This window comes from Acomys russatus, chromosome 1 (genome assembly GCF_903995435.1).
Source record: "Acomys russatus chromosome 1, mAcoRus1.1, whole genome shotgun sequence".
Lineage (NCBI taxonomy): Eukaryota > Metazoa > Chordata > Mammalia > Rodentia > Muridae > Acomys > Acomys russatus.
In genome coordinates this window covers 29,113,648-29,128,448 of record NC_067137.1, presented here as the reverse complement: position 1 = coordinate 29,128,448, position 14,801 = coordinate 29,113,648, and the positions used below count along the sequence as shown (strand labels likewise).

Sequence of the window (14,801 nt, the reverse complement as noted above, 5' to 3'; positions counted from 1 at the left end):
CTGCATCTCTGCAGGAAGAGCTGTTACCAATCTCTAACACCGACAGTTTTGATCTTGCAACCATGGGCTGATGTGGGGAAGTTAAGTTCAACCCAGGGCCAAGACACTCTGAGGCTGGGAAAACAAAGTAGAAAAAGGGGAAGAGAGTCATTCTATATGGGAGAAAATACTGCTACTGTGACAGGGACATGCTGATGAACCAGTGTGACTGAGAATGGTGACAGTGGCTAGATTTAAGGGCCTCACCAAGAAATGTTGGGTTAGAAAGCTAGATAACTCAACATCAACGTGAAGGAGACTCCTGGCATCCCAAACTTCATGCCAAATTTTAAGGTTCATGATACAAGTAACAAAATGATAGAATCTTTATACTCAATATTGTGCTCTGATTGTTTTTCTTCTGCAGATCGAGTAAAAAAATCCCTTCTATAATTCATCTGACAGAAATAGCATGTTCATTTCAGTTTTTAGCACTGAACGTAAGTGGGTCAACATAAATGTTTATACAAAATACTGACTTCAACAAAATACAAAGCACTTTCTTTATCTTTCAGAAACTGAATATACAAAGCAATTTTTTTCCAAAATATTTTCATAGGCAAAGGATTAAAAACGATTTTAATTATACACATATGGTCACAATTTTGCCTTAAAAAGATTGTTGGGAAATGTACATAAGGCCGCTTGTAAATGTACATCATGTTACTGTTATGTCTTATGTCCAGAGGAAAAAAATGTTATCATACAGATTTGCTCTTACTTGGGAGTAGGCTATTCAAAAATACAGTACTCTTCTGTACAAAGAAAAAGTCACATCACATTTAAAGATGGAAAAAGCATTGGCCTCTATGGTAATCAAATCTCAGTCCAACACTTTCTATTTATTATGCACAATACCCTGACTTCAATTGAAAGTGATCCAGATCCTAGCATGTCCATTATTAACAGAGTCAACAACTATGTTATAAAACAAAATGTTTTCCACAATAATAAAAAGAAAGCTGGTTCATACTTTTGAAACCATATAAAGATAAAAAATTCTTAAAAATCACTCTCAATTTGGAGAAATAAATTTACATTATACAACACTATATTGCCAGGTTAAAGAGGGCAGGGATGTAAATGTACACTAAAATGCAAATGTTTCCCAAAGAGATAAAACAGGTTCCATTTACAGCATGAAGGTTTACAAATGTACACCTGTACAACCAAAGAAAATCACTACGAAATTAGCAAGGCTTTCATAACAAACACTGAAACAAGATCTGCTTTCAAATTGTAAACTTACATCTACCCCTACACACACAATGCGTTTATTTATAGGAAGGAAAAAAAAGCTCTCTGAATATGCAATCATGCGTAAATGCTGAGCTATCAGCTCACTTTTCAGTGGCCTCTTTCACCTCTATCGGGTTCCTACTTTATGTATCTACTATGAAAACGCAGAATAAACCAACACTTCCTCAACAGTCTTGTAATTCTGTAATTTAGAACAAAATTATCCATCCGTTATTGTTGCAAACCAAATTGAAAAGTTAGTGTGAAAGTTAACTTTTCATTCAGTGCAGTTTAACTGAACGGAAGTGCCACCATGATTTTGTTTTCTAACTCATTACAATTATAAGTATATACAATTCTTCTATACATTGCCAGGGACATTATAGGGCAGTAATTTTATTAAAACCACATCCACTGTAAATAATGTTATCTCAAATGATTTTATTCTTGTCTGAGTTTTTCTTTGCATGATAGTTTGTGAATTACCAAAATACAACTTAACTTTCCTTTTAAAATATTAATAATATTTATGCAGTTGATTGTTAATCTGTTATAAAAGGCTTCACACAAAGGAAAAAAATAAGAACTATAATTCTATATACATCTCTATAAACCTGTTGTGCTATGGGGTTGTAGACCTACCAGACTGCAAGCCAGTTTATTAAAATACTGTACTTTTCCCTTTAAAAACTATTTTTTTTTGTGACTTTACAAGGTATAAATTTACAAAATATGTGACAACTTTTTTCTTTTTTGTCTTTTTTTTTTTTGTGTGTGTGGGGGATACAGTTACATCATGTACAGGCATTCTGTGCTTCACCAGAAATCCAATCTGATAGGTCTCCACTCAGGGCTGAATATAATTTATAATTCACCACCCCCACCCCCTAAATATACACAAGAACCTTAAAAATTTACAAATGGATGAAGTCAATAAATAGTTTTGCTTTAAAAAAAAAAAATCAAAGATCCATAGTTGAATTGTGTTTTGATAATTCACAAAGAAAACCCATTCTTTGAACATGGTTAAATCATCTTCTGTTTTCCCTTACAGCATTCCATTTGGTGGTCCTCCAATAGGCCCTAGATCTGGGCTATTTTTCAAATAATATTTTTCCAGCTTGGCCAGTATATGCTTCCCATATGTGTATTTGCGAAGAGTAGTAATGTGAGGTCGAATCTGAAAAACAAATAAGTTCATTAAAAAACTAAGTTATTATGGTTTCTGGGTTTTTATTCATTTTGTGTGGGTGTGTATGTGAAAGTCAGAGGACAACTTGAGAAAGTGTTTTCTGATTTAAAATAGCTCCCTCAGGTCCAGATAACCTTGCTGTTAAAAAGCTACTGAGCCATAAAAATCTCTCAAAAATGTTTAAAAGGGCATTTAAGCACTCTTTTCTTTAGTGAGTAATAAAGCCACTGCTGTGTCACATGCAGGCAAGGGCAGTTCTACAGAGTGCACTAGGGAGCTGTGCACTGTTCCTTTCCAGCTGAATACAGTTAACAGTCACAGATGAGACTGGTGAACAGACACTCTTCTCACACGGACATGTAAGCTTGTAAGATTCCTGAGTACAACTGGGCAGTATCTAGGAAGTCATTCTTCAAAAATACGTATGATTGTACTGGGTGGACTAAGCTGCCCATGTGCTTAAACTAACTGTATTCTTCCATGGAGAAATTAATCCTACAAAAAGTTCCTGTGCAGTCAAAAGTCATACAGATGTATGGTGCTAAGCACTGTATTACCTTGTGCATGATTATCTTTCTCTGAGCAGGTTCAGCCATATCAATCATCTTCTGAACCACATAATTGGCATACTGATCCTTCATCATGGTGTATAAGGCACTGTGAGGACCATCATTCTGACAGCAAACCTCGTCAATCAGTAAAGCTCTCTCAGCACGGGAAGCATGAGTAACACACTTTTCTACTACGTTGCTAAAAATTAAAGGCACATAAATATAAACTTTAATATTTTTTTTCTTTACAGCCAAATATTCTTGACTTTTCAGTTTGTTCCAATTACTAGAAAACAGACGCAAAATATCTCATTTTGTAATTACTTTTAAAACAGAAATTGGTATCACAGGATAGCCCACAACTTGATATCCATAAATTTAATTATAGACCTACTAAAAATATATATATTAGGAGTTGGAAGAACTGACTATTGTGATACCTGGCAAATTTGTGTTGACTCAGGGCTAACACCTTTCCTCTGATTTCAGAAACAATTTTGCTCTTGTCTTCAGGTCGACCGTGTTCCAATACATGCTGAATAACGTAATTGCCATACTGATCCTATGACAGAAATTTAAAAGTTACTTTCCATCCTTAAAAATGTCTATTTAATAAAACATAAATCAACTGTTTAAAAATCCCAGTAGAAAAGACTGCAATAAATTTTCTTCACCTATTTTTACAGTTTAACAAATTACATACATTTCTTAAAAAAAAGCAAACATTTCAACTTTTCAGGGAACTATACCTGTACTAGCTGCTCTGTGTGTTGGTGAAGCTCTTCTAAGATTGGTAAGGTCTGCTCTGCAGTGCAGTGCTCCAAGATTCGCTGAATGACTCTGCAGCCGTAAGGATGTGTTGAAAGCACAAACACCTTGAAATAAATAGAAGGACTGAGATGTACATTTGCTGTTATTTTAACATGCCCCAGTACTTATGACAGAAGTCAGAGGCCAACTTGGGGGAGGAAGTCTGTTTTTCCTTTCACCATGTGGGATCTGGGGAACCAAACTCAGGTCATCAGGCTTGACAGCATTTCCCTTTTACTTGTTGAGCCACCCAGTTGGGCTGAAGGTAATTTTGATCAAAAAGAATTTAACAGGCAAGAGATGTAGCTCAGTTGCCTAGCATGTGTAAAGCCCTAGGTTCCATCCTCAGGACAGCAACCCAAACCAACCAAAGCAACAATAAATAGAACTTAGCCATAAGACCAAGGATGGATGACAGTGAAAATAAATGGATTCAGGAGAGAGGGTCGTTTAGCAATGTAACCAGGGATATTAACCACTGTGTTTTTTGTACTAGTTATTTTGGCCTTTGTAAACACTGTTTTATGTCTTTTTCCTCCTCAGGACTATAGAAAACACTTTTGTAGCTATTTGTATCTAATGACTTTACTAATAAGGCTGACATTTTGAGACATGTCTCATATATAGCTGAGAATGACATTGAATTTCCAATTCCTTGCTTCCATCTCTCAGGTGCTGGGATTACAGCTAATTACATTTACTAATTTCTGTTTTTAGCAAAAGTGGTAGGTATAATCTTGTACTTAAAATGCTAATATTCAAATTATAAAATGTTCTAAGGAAATTAATGTCAAAAATTAATCTTACTTGTCCTTTGAAAGCATCAATGATGAACTGCAGTGACTGTGGCTGAACACATTCAATACATTTTTGTACAACATGGTTTCCATTCTGATCTTTCACACACTTGAGCACATGACCATCTAGCTCCTTGACCATTTCACTCTGCAAAAGACATTTAAATTATTATTTCACCAAAGAATCTAACAGAATGAAAAATATTCACATGGAATAGTTAAAAAAACAGAACAAAGCACACTCAAAACTATTTCCTGTTTCTTAAAGTATTAAAAAATTAAAAAAAAAAAAAACCATTCAAGATAAAAATTATTAAAGCATATCATAGGACAGTAATGTCAATGATACATACTGACATAAAACAGTGATAGTGAACCACAATTTTCATTGTGTACATGTCCTGCAACTATCTTTTTTTGTTTGTTTGTTTTTATTTTTCGAGACAGAGTTTCTCTGTGTAGCCTTGGCTGTCCTGGACTCGCATTGTAGACCAGGCTGGCCTTGAACTCACAATGATCCACCTGCCTCTGCCTCTGAGTGCTGGGATTAAAGACGTGCCCCACCACGCCCGGCACAACTATCTTTTAAAATAGGTATCTAATATACATTTTTAAAGTTCTATTTTTGTGAGCTATCTACCACCCCTATCCTTTATTCCAAAGGGATCATTATTAACGTCTGCATGAGTTTACCAAAGTGATGATAACAGAATAAAAATAAGATACTAGGTTATTTGCGTTTCACCTATTACCAGTAATTATAATTACTAATGGGCATTTTTTTGTTTACTGCTTACAATAAAACTGCTTACAATAAAATTTTACTATTACTAACTTGTATGTCTTATTAGGACAGAAAATTATTACTACAAAGAAATGGGGCACACATACGCAATCTAAAGGTATTTAAATAATCTTTAACTCAATTATATTCCAACACAATTATGGAGGAATCCTGGTAAGTCAACCTACAACACAGACTTATGCCTAAACTAAAACAGTCTACATTACAAAATATAATTAACTTAAAAATCCAAATTAAAACAATAGATCCTACCAATTTACCCACCTCCTCCTTGCTGGCTAGTTTTACGTCAACTTGACACAAACTACAGTCATTTTGGAGAGAGAACCTCAATTGAGAAAACATCCCCATCAGATTGGCCTGTGGTAGATTTTCTTAATTAGTGATTGATGTGGAAGGGCTCATACCACTGTGGGCAATGTCACCTGGGCTGATGGTCCTGGGTAGATGCTATAAGAACACAGGCTGTACAAGCCACAGAGAGCAATCCAGTAAGCAGAACCCCTCCACAACCTCAATATCAGTTCCTGCCCTCACTTCCAACACGTGAGCTGAAAAACCTCTTTCCTCTCTAAGTTGTTTTTGGTCATGGTGTTTATTGCAGCAATAAAAACTCTAACTAAGACACCCTACTCCCTCCATTTTTAAACTGCAGAATTTACTTTTATTGTATAACACCCAAAAATGACTTTCTAAATTATTACTATAAACTTAAAAAAGGAGCTATTTCATTCAATTATATATTTATGTGGCATACGAACACAAATAACTTCATATTGAAAGTAAACTGAAAAATCACACAAGAACCTACTAAACACACAAAGCATACACTTAAAAACCTGGTAAATTAACTTTATCAACTTACTCTCAATTTTGTTGTCTGTTTAAATTATTTTAAAGGTGACATTCATAACTTAGAAGGAAGTACAATGAATATGCTAACAATTACATTGGTCCCTTATTAAAATATTCAGACCATCATTCAAACCATACATATTTCTCTTTTCTTTTAAATCAGTAAATTTTTTTCCTAAAAAAATTATGTGTGTTTATCTGTGTGAGATTATGCCACGTATGCTTGGGTCTGAACTGAACTTGGGTCCTCTGGTACAGCACCAAAGAAGTCAATCTTGTTAAGAGGAATATTATGTTTCACTGGTTAGACGTTTTTAGTATATTTTCATATATATTTATGTATATACTAACTGGAATATAAGAATGTATTTTGCTTATAATTCCTTTTTTTTTTTAATGGTTTTTCGAGACAGGGTCTCTCTGTGTAGCCTTGGCTGTTCTGGACTCAGTTTGTGGACTAGGCTGGCCTCGAACTCAAGAGATCCACCTACCTCTGCCTCCTGAATGCTGGAATTAAAGGCGTGCACTACCACGCCTGGCTGCTTATAATTCTTAAGATAGAAATATAAGCAGACCTCAAAATAAACTCCGTAACAGTGAAGTGCTTGCTGAAACTGCTGATAATAAAAAGGTAAGTGATAGCAAAGCATTCTCTGCCAAAATGCAGGCACTACACAGAGAGGCAGTGAATGGATCAAAGTTCTGCTTTGGAAATTTTAAATAGCAATGAGCTGTTTAAGATAGACTTTATGAAAAGATCTTAAGTCTTCTGGTAGAAATCTTTAGGTCATTTTCCCGCAAGATAGTAAGATAAAAAGAAATTCAATTTTAAATTAAATATTATGAAACTTTTTATCTCAACTTACAATTACCTGCTGATCAGAAGAAATAGACTCTAATGCTTTTTGAATAACACGACAACCATACATTTGCAAGGCTAATGGTAGAACATGACCACGAATACGAGTAGCCAGGGCTAATTTCTGATCCAAACTTCCAAACTGAAAGATAGCAAAAGTAAGAAATTAGCATGACAATACTTTGCTAAACTTGAACAGCACACTGTTTGCTGTACTTTATACCTACAGCAAAATCTAAGACTCAAAAGATGCTTCCAGTAATGTTAAGTTATAATCTACCTGCCTCTCTCTGCTTCCGGAGTGCTGGGACTAAGCGTGTGTACAACCACGCCTGGCTTATCTTTACTCTTTTCTTCTTTAAATTTAATCATTTTTAAAAATGTGTGTGTGTGTGTGCGCCCTCAAAGGAGGTATCACAGTTCCAGACACTGACATTACAAGTGGCCGTGAGCTTCATGGGTACTGGGGGAACTGCTCCCAACTGCTAGAGCTATCTGTCTAGCTCCAGACAGGATCTGGACATTGGTGACTCAGATAGACTGCCTCACCAGAAGGCCACACGGGTCCTCCTGCACGGATTCCCCAAGTACTGAGGTTACAAACACATGCTGCCACACCTAATTGTTTTGTGGGTGCAGGAAGGTCCTAATTTGGGTCTTTATGGATGTATAAGAAGCAGCACTTCACTGACTGAGCTGTCTCCTTAGTGCTGGAATATGATTTCCAAATATTTGATCACAGTTTTATATGCATCTTTATGTGAAACTGCCTATTGTCCAATTTTAGAACTATCTGCTAGCAAAACTGGACAAGCATATAAACAAAAATGCACTTACCTCAAAAAACTTCTGTATAACATAGTTCCCAAAAACATCTGTCATTAATTGATAGGCTGCCTGTAGAATTTCATTAAATACCATCTGCCGTTCAGCTGGAGTAGCTCTCTCTAGCTTTTGCTGTATGAATCTATATAGGAAAAAAATTTAAATCCCAAGACAATAAATTAAAAACCTTTGTAAAATCATCTGCATGCCTCATCATGTGTGTGGGGGCTGGCGGGGGAAGAGAAAGGATCTTGTGATATAGCTCAGGCTGACTTAAAAATCACTATGTAGCTTAGGGTAGCTTCAGGCATGTACCACTAGTCAGCAAAATGAAAAACTTTTCTTTTATCCTTTCTGGCTGGGGTGGGGGTGGGTGGGGATCGGGGGAGATGGGAGAGGGCAGACAGATAAGTCTCACTCAGGGAGATAAACATTTAGGCTCCTTTCTTTTTAAAGGCAACAGTATTCAACAAAAACAGTGTGAAGTATGAGTGAGAAACCATAAACACCTACCTCGAGCCATGCTGGTCTTGAGAAAACTCGACTATATGTCCAATCAAGTCTCTGAGCTGAAGGTTGGGGAAGCGGTTGTTCCTGAAATCTTCTAATAGCCTACTGCGGCCGGAGGGCATGATATCAGATCTATTATAGCGGAGCCGAGAAGGAGGAAAGAGCTGGCTGCTGGAGCTAAATAGACTGGAAGTGCTTGAAGCACTTCGGTACTTGGCTTCTGCCCCAGGGGCCGCAGAGATATACCGACCACTACCATTTGTCAGTCCTCCTACAACAAAGCAGCTATGGTCAGCAAATATTTCTGACAAGTTATTCTACAAACAAAAGTTACTTAAACTATAAATGTAATCAAATAAGCTTCAACAAAGCTTTCAATTATATTAACAAGTTATAATCAGCTAGTAAAATTCCGATCTGGAGCAATGAAAATGCTTTAAAATTCATTTGCAGTCTCAGGAAGTCGTTCAGTGGTACAGTGTTTGCCTAGCATAATTAAGGGTCTGGGTTCTATCCCCAAGGACACAGAATAAGATTTATATTCAGTATAATGGAGTAACATTGATTGCTAAATCTGTACTTTTAGGAAATACATTAAACATATTGTTAGACATACTTTCAGGTAAAGACAAGTCATTTTAGTCGATTTATTAATGTTTGAAACTTAAAAAAAAAACCCATAATATGAGTAATATCTAAAATATACTTCTTTGAAAATTTGGAAATGTTATATTAAAAATACTCTCCATAAAATGCTATTATCTTATAGATGAGAAATAGTAATAAACAGCAATTATTGCTATAGCCATAACCATTAGCCTCCAACTTACATTTATTCCATACAAGAAAATAAAAGGCAGTAACAGAAACATACTTAAACTTGAGGAAATTGTTTCTATTATAAATAACAGCTAAAGTACTTGACAGTGTCCTTTTAAAACAGGAAAATGTAAAGACAGTTATAGAACGCAAATTTAGTAGTTCACAAGAACAATATCCACCATCAGCTGTACTTATACTAACTGTACATATAGTAGCGCTAGACAGCCAGCCCAGGCCAGAGTGTAGAGATGATCCCAATACCATGCAAAGTCAGACCTTAGAGTCCAAAAGAAGTGAAAAGGGACCAGAATAATATTTTAATTCTGGAATGTGAACTGAGTTAGAGAACTTTCTTTCCCTCTCAACTTCTAGTATCTACTCTTAACCTATTTTTTCCCTATGAATTTCCCACTCTAAAGCACATCAAACATTTATTTGAATCATTAACCCTTTGTTCAATATTAAACTACACCAAATTTCATGCTAGATACCTAGTGCCTAAATATGTCTAAGTATATAGTAAATACCACATAAATGACAAATAGAAATCATGAAGAAAAAAATGTTATTTTTAAAGTATATGTATGTATGTAGGTGCACGCACAAAGGTAGTGGTTCCCTTAGAGGACAAATGGCAGATCTCCCTAGAGCAGAACTCTCAATCTGTAGGTTGAGACCCCTTGAGGAAGGGGGTTACAATTCAGATATCCTGCACACTAGATATTTACACTACAATACATAACAGTAGCAAAACAAAGTTATGAATTAAGTATTGACAAAATAATTTGGTGTGTGTGTGGGTCACCACACCATAAGGAATTGTATTTTAAAAGTGGCAGTATTAGAAAAGTTGAGAACCACTGCCTTAAGAGATTCTTATGGAGAAAGCCATGTGTTAACTTGATGGTGATTAGAGTTATGCATCTTTAAGCCACAGAAAATCAAGAACTGTCATCAACCACCTGAAATTCAAAGAGGGTAAAGAAAAAGCTATCCTTTGGAGCCTAGCTTTCAGAGTATGGCCAAAGGTGCCCTAGTATTTCACATTTCTGCTGTCTGAATCCATTCACCGACTGTAATACTGAGTGTTAATATGCTTAAGCATATGAGTATCTATCTGTACCTACCTCACTGTGAATGATGGGAGGATAATAAAACACAGAAATGTCACTTCAACTTGAAGTTGCAATAATACAATATTTTCAGATTTATGACTCAAATGTGTTGTTTTTCACTTGTTGTATTTAAAAGCTCTGTATTTACACACATTAAAGTATACATATGTCTATGTCCCTCTGCACTGGCAGCATTATTGTTCATTGTAACAATAGCATATGTAACAGAATGTAATTATTTTAGGAACCCTGCGACACAAATGTATTTCCATTTTATTTGTGGGAAAATGGGCCTGAGAGGCTAACTTAATCAAGAAAGCATAACTACTCACTAGTTGTGCTGAATAATTAACTTAAATTTTTCAGTAATGCTCTGCTGCATTTCAAGGAAAACATTTAATATTATTTATAGTACATAAGCTTGGAAAATGACTAATAATATTATTTAGGGTATAAACTATATAAAAATTTCTAATTATTATTAATGATTTTATACTCACATAAATAACATTTTTGTTGGAGAAAAGACAAGGACTACACGCTTAAATACTGACATGATCCTAGTAATAGGTGTAACTTTGTGTACCATTTTAATAGGTATTATAAAAGCAGCTATGTAGCAACTCTATATCATGTTAAGTATATAATTTTGTGAGACTATGTACAGACACTGGGTAATTATAGACCAAATTCTGCCACACTAAGTATCTGGTGTTTCTATTGTCTGTGATTGTTTTCTAAAACCAGTGGAGAAGCCTTATCTTGTCATCTCTAGAGCTTTAACTAAAGGTATGGGTATATGACAGCATCACCACCAGGTACTTAACCTCCCTCCACAGACCAAGTTTTAACATATGACCCACATAGACTTCACTCTTCAGACTGGTATTATATTATTTCCCTAAAAAATTTACTGTGCTAACTCCATTACTCAATCAAAAGGGAATGATTCTGTACGGTTTCAAAACTGCCTGGATTTTACATCTTTCCTACATCCTTCTATGATAATGAATACAAGAACACTTTGAAAACTTACTTCCCCATCAAAAGGGTCAGCAGGGTAAATTTCTAATAGTTAAGTACTATGAACATGTGGACAAAGGCTCCTTCATCCTTTCTGGATTCATCTGACTTCTCCTTGACTGACACCTCTTGCCACAGTAAAAAGACCATTAAGATACATCTATATTTCTTTTCTAATATTCCTGATGAGATTTCATTGCTAGCGGCCTCAAAAGCCATTTTTTAAAAAAGATTTATTTATTTTCATGAGTTTGAGTGCTTTTCCTGCATGTATATATGTGCGCCATAAACATGCCAGTTGCTCTCAAAGGTCAGAAAAGGGCATGAGTGACATGATAGTAACGTAAATGCTGGAACTGAAATCCAGTCCAAGAGCAGTTGAGTGCTCTTACCACTGAGCCATCTCTCCAGCAACTCAGAAGCCTTTCTTGACTGGGGTTAGGAAACTATCAAGTGTTTATGTCGTATCAAAGTTTGTTCTGTAAATTATGAATATAAATTGTATCTTGAACACACACAAGCACATCTATTTTCTCCCTTGTAACACCAAGGTGATTATAAGGTAGTTACAAGTGGTGGCGGCATATGCCTTTAATCCCAACACTTGGGAGGCAGAGACAGGTGAATTTCTTTGAGTTCGAGGCCGGCCTGGTCTGTCTACAGAGTGAGTTCCAGGACAACCAGAACTATACAGGCAAACCCTGCCTCAAAAAAACCCAAAGGACTCAACTGGGAAGGTACTGTGAAAGATTCAAGTATGCACATACAATATAAAGTGAAAAATCCCCACAACTGTAAAAAAAAAAAAAAAACAAAAACAAAAAACAAACAAACAAAAAAACCTTCACTTTTATAGTACAATACTTACATACCAAATAAAAAATAGAAACCTTAAATCCACAATGTTTTGAGAACCTATATGCTACCACAAACTGTTGCTCAGGATTACCTTGAAGTTACAAATCTTCCTGCCTAAATGCTTAACTGAGTCTTAACATTTCAAGTTATAGGAAGGTCTGGACTTTTTTATTTTTAATCTATTGGGAAAAACAAACCTAAAAACAATTCTAACCACAAACCTGCTAGCAACAAACTTAGTATAAAAACTACAAAAGAAAGCTATTGTTTCTACTGGAGAGAATTCTTCCTTCCTACAGAACTAAATGATTTAATAAAGTAAGGTAACAAACAGAACCTCAAATGTACAAACCTGACGATAGTGAATAAAGGCTATGGTTTTTCTTAGAACACATCACAGTAAGTATTCAAGACTGGGTACATTTGGGCTGAGTAACAGGGTTAAGTGTTCAGTACTTTTTTTGGTAAGGTCTTGGGTTTAACTCTTCGCATTACAAAAAAGACCACACTAAACCAGACCTAAACTAGTAGTTAATCAACTACATGAAAGACAGATACTGAATAAGCAATTCATTCAGTACTTATGAGTAAAACTTTATAAATATATATATATATATATATATATTTTTTTTTTTTAAGTTTTTTTTTGAGACAGGGTTTTTCTGTGTAGCCTTGGCTGTCCTGGACTCGGTTTGTACACTAGGCTGGCCTCGAACTCACAGCGATCCGCCTGCCTCTGCCTCCCGAGTGCTGAGATTAAAGGCGTGTGCCACCACGCCCGGCATGTTATTTATATTTGTAAAGTCATAAAGTCTTACCAATTAATTATAATTTAAAAACGAGTAATAAAACATTCTAAGACATTCTCTTGAAATAACTTATATTTAATGTATAGTCAACTAGCAAGTAAAAGGCTAAGGACAATATATTAACAAATTCACTTTTCCAACAAGTTATAATACATTCAGTCAAATTTTGCTATTTATGGTTCTAACGTTGTAGAATAAGATCCTTCTCATTTATTCAAACATATATTAGAAAGAAATAAAAGAATCCTTTGAGAAATATACAAATAAACCATATAGGCACAAGCTAATTTTGTTGTATCTCTTCATTTTATGACTGAAAACTAATTTCATTTAAAAATGGTGTGTGTGTGTGTGTGTGTGTGTGTGTGTGTGTGTGTGTGTGTGTGTGTGTGTAGGGGGGGGGGAGGAAGACTGAAGCAAGGATCAAAGCTTTATTGCCCCTCATTCAGATATACAATTGCTCCAGGTCAAGTCACTGATTAGTCCATCTTTTTCTTAAAGTAGCAACTATGGACATAAATCAGGTAGATAAATTTACACATCTATCTCTGGGTACTCTATTTGTCGGCCTGTGCCAACGTCAAAGTTCTAGTGACTACAAGTGTGTAAATGTTAGCACTTGATAGTGTAAAGTTCTTAAGTGCACTTCAAGACTGTCTTGCATATTCCTGGCTACACTTTTCCAACTAGAGTTTTTAAATCACTCTATTAAATGTACCCATTTAGAATAATGTTTGTATCTTTATAATACTTTCAGTCTTGTGACCCACAAACACAGTGAAAATGAAATGAAACGGAAAGGGGAACAATAGGAAAAATAAGGAAAATTTAAAATGACAGTGAATGATCAACACTTAAGTCAGCAAAGCTGGAAAAAAAAAAATCAAATATTTTAAAGCAAATGCTCACTACAAAATGTCCCAGGGGTGGACATGCATTTTTAAAATATACACAAAAAAGTCAGACCTAATTTTCTATGTCTTGTCCCATAAATCCTCTCCTCCACTTAAAAATGTAATGACCTGTAAGAGTTCAGTTCCATGAACAAAGGAAAAAAAAAGGGGGCGGGGGGGAGACTACATGAGTACATGAGGGAGACGATGGCTCATGTGAACACACATGTGGTCCTTCGAGTTAAAGCTCACACAAGGGTGCCACTGGAGTCAACTGTAACCACAGATTACTTCTTTTCATACAGAACTTGCAGATAGAAATTGCAGTGAGGATTGTGTTATGAAAGTGCAGCCTATGCTGCTGAGCACTTACTACCAGTCACCACTGCAAGCATATTTCCTAACTCTTCACCTCCTAAGGAACTGTGTTCTTCATCTAAATGCTTAAAACTACATATGTTTGAGTTTTTTACATTTTAGAGTATTTATGTAGAATTCAACGCTGAGCATCCTGATAATTTGAATGTAAATGTTTCAATAACAGAGACTTTTGAGTGCATAGAAAGATTCATGTTTGGGTAAGATGCCTAACGTGTACTAATTTAAACATGTGCCTCGAATGATCTATTGCCAAAATAGATCATCCAAGTATTCTGTCTTAAATCTGTGATCATCTTAACTAAACTAACTGGATAAATGTTGCAGGGTATTTTGATCACACCATGAATCTCAAGGTTGTGTTACTTACTGGAGAAACCTGTTTTTAGTTGTAGTGTGGCTCATCCTTAGCACACACCTT

General features: G+C 35.5%; 1 protein-coding gene across 11 annotated transcripts in view; it reads right to left on the bottom strand.

The window, feature by feature from the left end:
• Positions 1 to 1,324: 1,324 nt before the first annotated feature.
• Positions 1,325 to 14,801, bottom strand: part of Pum2 (pumilio RNA binding family member 2) — a 78,797-nt gene continuing 65,320 nt past the window's right edge. For 8 of the 11 annotated variants that reach the window (XM_051143270.1, XM_051143300.1, XM_051143285.1 and 5 more), the window contains 8 exons: positions 8,486 to 8,753; positions 7,985 to 8,114; positions 7,155 to 7,289; positions 4,639 to 4,776; positions 3,771 to 3,896; positions 3,462 to 3,583; positions 3,028 to 3,220; positions 1,325 to 2,458 (listed from right to left, as the gene is read on the bottom strand). In XM_051143270.1, the coding sequence (XP_050999227.1) occupies positions 2,327 to 2,458; positions 3,028 to 3,220; positions 3,462 to 3,583; positions 3,771 to 3,896; positions 4,639 to 4,776; positions 7,155 to 7,289; positions 7,985 to 8,114; positions 8,486 to 8,753 (1,244 nt within the window). In that variant the 3' untranslated portion in view covers positions 1,325 to 2,326. The remainder of the gene's footprint in view (positions 2,459 to 3,027; positions 3,221 to 3,461; positions 3,584 to 3,770; positions 3,897 to 4,638; positions 4,777 to 7,154; positions 7,290 to 7,984; positions 8,115 to 8,485; positions 8,754 to 14,801) is intronic. The other 3 variants (XM_051143281.1, XM_051143306.1, XM_051143314.1) reach the window with 1 other exon arrangement.